Source organism: Arachis ipaensis, chromosome B05 (genome assembly GCF_000816755.2).
Source record: "Arachis ipaensis cultivar K30076 chromosome B05, Araip1.1, whole genome shotgun sequence".
Taxonomy (NCBI): Eukaryota; Viridiplantae; Streptophyta; class Magnoliopsida; order Fabales; family Fabaceae; genus Arachis; species Arachis ipaensis.
The window spans coordinates 78,824,928-78,835,025 of record NC_029789.2 but is presented as its reverse complement, the minus strand read 5'-3'; the positions used below and the strand labels follow the sequence as shown (position 1 = coordinate 78,835,025).

General features: G+C 35.2%; 1 protein-coding gene across 9 annotated transcripts; it reads right to left on the bottom strand.

The window, feature by feature from the left end:
- Window positions 469-3,683, bottom strand: LOC107643703 (auxilin-related protein 2-like). 9 transcript variants are annotated; one of them, XR_002363120.1, is made up of 5 exons: window positions 2,574-2,668; window positions 2,383-2,448; window positions 1,424-2,078; window positions 1,035-1,124; window positions 495-653 (listed from the first exon to the last, which is right to left on the bottom strand). XR_002363120.1 is itself a non-coding variant. In XM_021124110.1 (5 exons), exons 1-4 carry the CDS (start codon window positions 3,447-3,449, stop codon window positions 1,431-1,433), a joined length of 285 nt encoding a protein of 94 aa, XP_020979769.1. In that variant the 5' UTR covers window positions 3,450-3,603; the 3' UTR covers window positions 989-1,124; window positions 1,424-1,430. The 9 variants fall into 9 exon arrangements, 5 of the variants coding, with proteins under 5 accessions (XP_020979766.1, XP_020979767.1, XP_020979769.1 ...); XM_021124110.1 differs by lacking the exons at window positions 495-653; window positions 2,574-2,668 and adding an exon at window positions 3,378-3,603 and having other exon boundaries at window positions 989-1,124; window positions 1,424-1,487; window positions 1,989-2,078; XM_021124107.1 differs by lacking the exons at window positions 1,424-2,078; window positions 2,574-2,668 and adding an exon at window positions 3,378-3,683 and having other exon boundaries at window positions 469-653.

Here is a 10,098-nt window from a genome sequence, read left to right as displayed (position 1 = left end):
CCTTATTTAATTATAAAGTAAATCCTAAGAGCCGAGAAGATGCGCAAACAGGAAAATACCCACTCTTTTAAAAAATAACGAAATAGCACAGAGACCAACTAAACCTAAATATCCAACAGCTTAAAATTCAGACCAAATCGTTATCCTCACAATTTTCAGATCTCAAATCTGAAAAAATTCAAATGACCAGAAATTTTGGAAATCAATACAATTTATATTCACGTTTTTCAAAATCTGTAGATATAAATTAATAAAATTTATTTATTAAAAATAATTTAATATTAAATGTGAATTGTGATGTCTCTATGTTGGCAATTTTATCAATTATTTTCATAATTTGCACAACGATTCCTGATGTGAATTGCGATTTGATAACCATGCTCCAATCTAACTTGATTGTCATTTTCAACTACTACTTTCATTATAAAGAATTGATTAAAGAGCATAAAAAATTTGCATAGAAGAGCCTAAAATATCTTTAGCAGATCAAACACCTTCTCAGCAATATATTTCTATTGAAGAGTGGCACCCTTCTGTTGCACTTTATTAGGATGAATGCACAGTGTAGCTTTCCTATAAGCCTTTTTAACAGCAGCGCCTATAATTAAATCAGTTAAAAAAACTGGTTGCCAACCACATTCAGGCCACAGCACCTGATCATCATTGATTAATGAATCTAGTCAACATAAATATAAATAATTATACCAAAAAATAAATACCAGAAAAGCAATATAAACTAAGCAAAAGGACCCGTTTGACGGGTTCAAGATTCATGAAGAAAAATATGATTTGGTAGAACATGTTAATTATGCACTTGGATTTTAATTATGTACTTATTATCAAAATAAAATAAACTATGGCCACAAAATCTTGGTGATACATGTATGATTTTGTAGAAAATGTTAAATATACACTTGTTATAAATAAAATGGTGGAAGATAAATAAATAATCAAAGTCATTATACTTATGGCCACTATAGATCTAGAATACAGAAAATTCAGAGATTATCAAACTACATCAACAAAGTACATACATATTGTAAAGTGGAGGGCAAAGCCCGCAAGTTCCCCTCTTTTCTTGCAGCCCAGCGCTTAATTTCAAAATCCAATGTCTCTGCAAGCCTCTAAATTTGGAAAGGTAAAGTTCAATGAAAAAAAGAAAAACTATAAAACATGGCATAAACAAATTCAAATTACTGGAAAACTGATAAGACAAATCTTAAATAAGAACACACTATAATATTAAAACAGAAAAAGAACACCTACATCAGATAATATACAAAAAAAAGCCAAGAAAGGAGTAATGACAAACCCTTTTCCTTTGCCGTAACTCAAAAGGAAAGATAGACAGAGGGAATGCATCTATATGAGCATATTCTCCTGCTCTCTCCAATTTATAAATCTATAAATATAGACAACTCACGTGTCTCTCAGCTTGCTCTTTGAGTTTGTAGATCCCGCTGGTTCTTCTCTGCTAATGCTTTTGCCTGGTACAACAACCGAGCATGCAGTAAACAACAACCAAGTCATAAGATTGAATTAAATGAGCGTAAAATCATTAAAGAAAAGCTACATTGTTGACAATCAAAATAGAAAATAACGATAAAATTACTTGTAAGTCAAAATATCTTCCTAAAGTAGTAATTGTAGATAAGAAAAAAATGGAGTTGTATTATTAGGAGCTTAAATCAAACAAATGGTGGGCAACTTTGAGGTATTAACAAAATAATATGTATCAACATTTTTGGGATACATGTATCATTTTTTAGAAGATGTAAATTACGCACTTGTTATCAAAATAAAATAAATTATGGCCACAAAATCTCAGTGATACATGTATAATTTTGCAGAACATGTTAAATATACACTTGTTATAAATAAAATGGTGGAAGATAAATAGATAATCCAAGTCATTATACTTATGGCCACTATAGATCTGGAATATAGAAAGTTCAGAGATTACCAAACTATATCAACAAAGTACGTACGTAGTGTAAGGTGGAGAGCAAAGCACGCAAGTTCCCTTCATTTCCTGCAGCCCAGCGCTTAATTTCAAAATCCAGTGTCTCTGCAAGCCTCTGAATTTGGAAAGATAAAGATCAATGAAAAAAGAAAAATAATAAAACATGGCATAAAGCCATAAATAAATGTAAATTACTGAAAACTGATAAAGACGAATCTTAAATAAGAACACACTACAATATTAAAATAGAAAAAAAACATCTGCAGCAGATAATATTAAAAAAATCCAAGAAAGGAGTGATGACAAGCCCCTTTTCTTTCCCCCAACCTAAAAGGAAAGATAGACAGAGGGAATGCACCTATATGAGCATATTCTCCTCTCCTCTCCAATTTATAAATCTATAAATATAGACAACTCACATGTCTCTCAGCTTGCTCTCCTTGAGTTTGTAGATCCCGTTGGTTCCTCTCAGCTAATGATTTTGCCTGGTACAACAACCAAGCATGCAGTAAACAACAACCAAGTCATAAGATTGAATTAAATGAACGTAAAATCGTTAAAGAAAACCTACATTGTTGACAATCAAAACAGAAAATAATGATAAAATTACTTGTAAGTCAACATATCCTCCTAAAGTAGTAATTGTAGACAAGAAAACAATGGAGTGGTATCATTGGGAGCTTAACTCAAACACATGGTGGGCAACTTTGAGGTATTAATAAAATAACAATTAGCAAATACCACAATATACAAACCAAAATCTAAGACTTCCCTTTCTCTTAACATATTCTCATTTATCTTTTTTCATTTGAAATGTATGATGCCATAAAACCTTTTAATCATTAAAAGCATGAAATACTACGCTTAAGAAAACCTTGAAGACAAGTTTATTTAAGCAGTAACTGAAAAGAAAGTAAGAGTAAACAGACAAATAACATAGGAAGGAACAACCATGAAAGAGAAAAAGGAACCAAAACAGAAAATAACCAATTAAAATTAAAAAAAAAACAACAATGAAAAAGAAAGGCCAAAGAAATACTAACTTAATAGAAAATCAAACAAAATGTTAAAAGCAAATAAAGATGAACAAAGAAGGGAAATTGAATTTGTGGGAAAGTGAATTTGACAGATACACCGAAGTGTTGTCTGGATTCCAATAAGAAAAATATTTCAACCAATAAGAGCACTTTACCCACAGCTTACGACATTCTTGCTCTTTTCCTTGCCGCGAGTTGGTGTAATCTTCAAGCATAGAGAGAGCGAAAATTATTTTGACACAAAAATTACTTAAACTTGAGCAACTAATTAGAATGCACCAGTTAGCATCCAATATTTCTCTTTCAAACTCACGTATCAAGTTTTTTTTCTTATTTTAGTGAATACATATCAACTATATTAAGGAGGTAGTACTTACATCATCATATTTGAACTCAATGCCTCTCTCTTGTTTCCATTCTGTAGTTTTTGAATTCAAATTAAAATACATACAAAAAGCTAATAAACCAGCCACAGTTACAACCAATACAGAAACTTTCACAGACAGTGAAAAGTATGGCACATCTATTCAATTTTTCTCATAAATAAGACTCTATCGTTATTTTATTAAAAAAATACATGTAATACATATTGACTCATAAAAATAAACAATACCTGTATTATATCATTTTCAACAAATACCTATATCAGTTTTAACAAAGAACACCGTAAAATTGAACACAATTCAAAATATCAAGGTTTGAACAATTTTCCTTAAAATAGGTAAGAAGAAAAAATATTTAACTTAACTTGATGGTAGAAGAGCTTCTTCTCCCAAGCCAGCAGCTAACCCAGAGAGGAGCATAGATTCTTCAGACCGCCTGGTTCAGCCAGCTAATCGGTGTCCAGCCAATAGTTAGCCACCAATAGCGATTTTGAGGACCTATTGGAGCTAAAGTTGCTTAGTAAGCAGCTTAAGTAATACACAATTTCTGTAACAAAAAATGTAAATATCGGTAACCTACCTAAACAATACATAATTACTATCTTTATAGCAGACTATAATTAGAATTAGAATTCAGAAATAACCATGTAGCATACAACAAATAAAACATGATATTTTTTAAAAAAGAAAATCTAATGATTTAGAACACAATTTTTTAAGAAAAATTGTTGATCATTATTTATCCTGGATTGAAGTTGCTGGTTTCAGAGTTCTCTCAAGATTGGATATTTGTGCTTTAAATAACTGAAACAACAGAAGCAAATTAAATCGATATACTCTACCTGTTTCGGAATCTAAATCAAGTAAAGCTAATATTTCTATATACCATTTTCTATCAAATAAAAGGTCCTCACAAACTAATTAGAAAAAGGAATTGCCTAAAGCTTATAATCAAACAAATAAAAAAGTGCTTACACAATACATACCATATCCTTTATTCATGTATTTTATTTTGATTCTCATTTATCTTTTTCCATTTGAACTGTGTGATGCCATAAAACTATCATTAAAAGCAATTAAAATTAACCATGAAAGAGAAAAAGGAACCAAAACAGAGTTACCAAACAAGATGGTCATAAACCATATCTCAGAATGCTCTCAGAAAAATACATATACAACACACAAATGCATCCACAAGTTGAAAACCTGCGGAGAATAAAATGTAAGAGTAGTTGGAGACAAACCAAAACATGTTTAAAATAATACAGCAACCAAAATGATTCACCGTAATTACACGGAGATATAAGACTCATCTCCTCCATATTTATAATTTAGTGACATAGGGGGTAGAGCCTCCAACCTGCCCAGGATGGTTGTACTTGAAGCAAGAACCAAATTTGCATGACCCTATCTTTATGTAATATTGCATTTTTAAGCATCAGCAGATATAATCAATATGCAAAAGAAAACTCAAACTACAAAGATGAGTCAAAACAGAAATTCAACATTATTCTATCCTCAACATATAATAGAATTATAGATTGCCACAGAGCACCTCATTTCATATAAAACAAGGAATCACAGGAGTCAATTGTCAAAGGAAATATCAATGCATATCAAAAGTATAAGCACCTGGCACAAAGGCTGGCCAATTCGCTCCGGGTACTCCCCTCCTCCAGTCCTAGCAACAGCACCAACAGCCTGAAACATTCACATATCACCAAATCATTAGATCACTACAAATATATGAATCTTAGAGTTCAATTGATTAAAAAAATAATTTAAAGGAAAACCCCTCAAACAAAAAGACTTTTGATTCAATAAGCTCAACACTATCACACTGATTATAGCCAATATCAAATCAAACTACACTAAAAAAAACTGATGATCATATCAAGCACAAAAATAACACAACAAAAAACCGTCCACAAACTTAAAAATCAAACGAACTATAAATTTTGCCTCGACCCGGTCACAGGGATGGTTGAAATGGTAGCGGGAACCATAGCCATAGAATTCAATCCTCAAATAGTAGATACAATCAGCCTCACCAGGCCTTTGGGGATAAGATTCCTCTGCAGCACCCAATCCCATTCGCCACACAGGTTCTGCATTTTTCAAAATCAGGATCAGACACACTTTACAACACCCCAGATTCTCCTGTAAGACAAATCACAATCGTAGAAAACCACAAAGATTGGGAAAAAGGGAAATGATTTTCATATTTTATTTTATGAACAAAAAATGAAAAGAACAGAGCGGTTGAGGAATTATATCAAATCTAACATAATATCATACCTTTGAGTCAAATTCCGATCCACTCTGGCAATTGATCAGATCAGGAACCCTCGCTGGATCACCCGTACAGCTCCATTGAGTAGACACAAGAAAATCGGAGCTGATGGAATAGAAAATGAAAAGGTTCTTTCAATGAGATCTGTTGCTAGATCTCATCACAACAATTGATTTGTTGCTAACTACACAGCAAACTCTTCTTTCGCTCCGTCCATCTTGAGCGGAGAAACAGAATCGCCAAGGAGCGCGAGCGGCCGAGTGAGGGCTCACGCTCTATGAGGCTGTGGACACCACCGACAGTAGAGGCATCGCCAGTGACGGAGAAACCATCGAAGAACGGAGAGGAGGAAGAATAAGGAAAAAAACGAAAGAAAGGGAAGAAGAACAAGAGCACGCGAAAGATGGCAGAGCTGGATACACTGATCCGAAAGAACAGAGAAAGAAGACGCAAAGAAGCTGAATCTGGAGAAAGTGGAGGAGGTGAATGGGGTTTCAATGAGAGAGAAGGAGAAGATATCGAAGAGGCAAGATTCAGGATAATAATAGAAGAGAGAGATGACAACTCATAATGAGCTGTCTGTGGGGCCCACAGAAATGAAAAATTTCCTATTTAAAAAAAATTCAAAATTCCCACAAAATGCCATGTCGGATATGATTCCACGGGAATACTATTGGTATATAGATGACAACAAGTGATGCACAAAATGAAACCATCATGCAGACCACCGATAAGAAGAGAGCCACCATGGCTGGTAGTAGTTTCATTGGAAACACCTGCAGGAAATCTGTTTCTGTATAAACACAACGTGAGGATCCCAATGGAGATCAAGACCGAGGTCGAAGAAGCAAACAGTGATATTGCATCTGGTACAATGAAGACAGTAAATACCTTGTCATGCAGGAACATGGGCACATCGGTATTCTGGTTGTTTCCACCAGGGAGAGTGAAGGCTGCCGCAAAGAGGATTGTAGTGATAAGAGGACCCACAATGGTGAAAGCACCCGCTATCTTCTTTCACCCACTTCTCCCCTGCTTTCGCCAGCTCCTAGTGTTGTTCTATAAATACTTCATTACGCTTTTTCCATCATCATTCTTCGCTCCTTACACTTGGGATGCACAATTTCCTCCACGACCTGCGCTTATAAGATATAGTGTCACTTGACCTTTATGTTTAGAGCTATAAGTGGTTAGTATAGTGTAAGTCATCAGGAGCTGTTATATATTGTTGAGTTAAGAAATTAACTAAATTATTTTTTATGATGACAAACATTATTTTTAGTGGGTTAAACATTCAATTAGTGTTTAATTAAATTTGATTAAATGTTGTAGGCCAAAGAAAAACAAAGTAGCAGCCCAATAAGAAGAAAATAAAACCAATGCTGAAGGGCTGTATAAACAAAGGAAGCCCAAAGAAATCAAGGCAAAAATTCAGTTGGGCTGAACCTGAAAAGAACCGATCCAATCCCGATTGCATCTCTCAAACAAATCCCTCCAATTTGCTTTCACCAAAAGCAACGTTCACCTTTTCCCCTCTTGGTCAGAAATCAGAGAAGTGAGAGAGAGCTTAGTTCCTAAGCTATTCACCGAAGAAGAAAGAAAGAGAAGGTTAAGCAAGAAAGGTTGAGGTCTAATCACCCACATCAAACTGTATCAAGAGAAATCAGAAGCTAAAGGTGATTTACTTCCTTCTACATGCATCTCATTTTCTTCTCTTCATCTTCAACTCTATGCCACTCTAAATTGGGATACATGGGAAAGATGATCTCTGTTCAACACTACTGTGAATCTATGGTAAAAAATGTGTCTTGGAGACCAAGTAGTATTTCAATGGCTAAGATCTGGGTTTACCATTGAAAACATTTATTTTTGCTGTCCTATGGCTTTCGGTCAACAAAGGAGGTCATAACCAAAGTTCCTAATTTGAGAAAAAATGGAAGAAAGTGAAAAAGTAAGTTGGTGAAACACACAGCTCAAGGGTTGACCTAGAAGAGAGCAACTCAGCAACATGCAAGGAGATACAAAAGAAGATTCCTCATCATTCTGAAGCCAAGGAGAGATAACCAGTGTTTTGAGGTTTATGTTCTGAGAAGAGTTCTCTGAAGAAGTTCATCAACTTGGACAGTGCTTCCTGGTCAAAAGAGCATTTTGCCATAATGAGGAACTAAATCAGAAGCAAGCAAATCCAATTCATCACATAGCAAAGAGGCTGTTGAAGCATCAATCTCCTTCATGTTTTATAGATTGTAATTTTCTTTTCAATGTTTATCTTTCTGTAATTTCTTAAGGTAAAAGGCTGAATGAGAGAGTCATTGAAAGAGCCTAAGAGTGGAAAGAGGCAGAGATAAACACTTGAGAGAAAAGCCTAGAGTTATTTCAGATTTCTTTGGGTTAATTCTGTGTCTTGTATCTTGTACCAGTGAGGTATCCATTTCTTAGTTGGGTTAGCACTAAGAGTGAAGAGTTAGGTATTAGCTTAACCAAGTCAAGTTAGGTTAGAACTTGAGTGTGAAAGGATTGTGTCAATCATGTGTAATTGGTGTATGTAATACTTTAACTATAGTGGAAATTCCACCACTATTGTGGTGGAGACTGGATGTAGGTTGTAGTGCACAAGGCAACCGAACCAGGATACATGATGGTGTCAGCTTCTCTCTTCCCTGCTTTGTTCTATTTTCTGATATTCATGAGACAAAATAAAATTTTCTCATAAATTCTCCGCTGTTGATGTCAAACAGATTCAGACTGAAAGTTTGTTTTAAAAGGTTAATTTAATTAAAGTAAAAGAAGGTCATAGATTCAACCCCCTTCTCTAAGCCTTCTACAACCTTCATATATAGTGCATGTTAGTAGCTTAGTTAAATTTATCAGGTGAAAACTCACCAAGTTCATTACTGTTAGTTAGTTAGAGAGGCTTTAATCTACTACAGCTGAGGTGTATTGTAGAGAGTATATGTATATGTATGTGGACTCTTCTAATAACTGAGATTCACCATTTTATGCTATCAAGTTTTTCACAATTCCATCTTTCTCTCTAAAACTCTCTTTCGAAGGTGTTGCTGCCCACACTACCAACACCTTCAACATGGTGCAATGAGTGTGGAGTGTGGCAAACACTGAGAATCAGATTGAGAAAGACGCAGCTTGATCTGAAATTTTGCCAATTTTTGCAAGAGCTCAATTACGCTAATGGTGATCCAAGTTCTCAGTTTTTGCCCTCACTATGCGATCATGATCTATATTTAAACTTCAGTCTCGAACTCAACATTGAATTGATGCTAGGGTTCGCGATTTCTTCTCAATTTGTTCATTGGGCATTCTTTGTCGAAGTTAGGGTTAGCGATTTGGTTTGACCTATTGTTACTTCCTGGTGCGTGAAATTAGAAATCGCACAACTTAACCGGCAAGTGCACTGTGTCATCCAAGTAATACCTCAGGTGAGTGAGGATTGATTGGTGCACGAATCTCCACACCTTCGTACAAATGTACCAGTAAGTACACTGGGTCGTCCAAGTAAGACCTGAGCGAGTCCGGGTCGATCCCACGAGGATTGTAGTTTGAAGCAAGCTATGGTTATCCTGCAGTTCTTAGTCAGGCAAATGAAAGAGTAGGAGATGTTGGTATGTTATTTTTAATTGCATAAAAAGGAATATGAGAGAAGGGTATAAGGTACTTTGTCAATAAAATCAGTAAAAGGGTTATAATTGAGGATTGGAGTTGCTTAGCCTTTCTGAATTAACTCTGGTATTACTGTATTCTTTGCTTGTGAGTGATCTCTTCAATGGCAAGCTGTAAGTGATTAACGCCTTTATTGAGAGGTCATCAATGCTCCTCCAGATCTGAACTCCTGGGTTAGTGTGGATCCATCTCTGCTTGAGGGAGAAGCGCGTACAGTCCATTCTCCTGAATGATCCTACTCAAAACGCCACAGACAAGGTCGGATCTTCCAGATTAGAGAATGCTACATAATTGGGTTCTAGCCTCTACCACAGAGACCCTAATCTCCCTATAAATCGGCTAAACTGGTGTCTCGAGAAGTCCCCAATGAAGTTGTGGATTAGCCGTCTGAGAGATGTATGATTCAAGCTGGCGATTAGTGCTTTCCACTAAAGTATTCACACGAACCCTAGTAGACGCGGGTGTTTGTCAGGCACGTTCGTCTTAGTATGATGAACAGAGCTGATTTTCACTGATCATCCTATTCACCATGTTGAAGTACGAATATACATCTTAGAATTAATCAAACATGGATCGAAGAAGAACAGTAATACTTTTATTAATTCATAGAACTCAGCAGGGCTCCTCCCCTCAACCTAGGAGGTTTAGAAACTCATACTGAAAGGAAATACAAAGTATAAAACTAAAATATGATGAATGATGGTAAAAAGTGTACAAATAACATGAATCTAATTCCTTAAATAC

Bases quoted from the DNA above. Each gene is read 5' to 3' on its own strand.
- LOC107643703 (XM_021124107.1), bottom strand. From the start codon at position 3,449: ATGTATTTTAATTTGAATTCAAAAACTACAGAATGGAAACAAGAGAGA. The intron at 2,449-3,377 runs GTAAGTACTACC...TTGTTGTACCAG, and splicing joins TTGAGTTCAAATATGATGAT to GCAAAATCATTAGCTGAGAG. The intron at 1,125-2,382 runs GTGAGTTGTCTA...TTCCAAATTTAG, and splicing joins GAGAGCAAGCTGAGAGACAT to AGGCTTGCAGAGACATTGGA.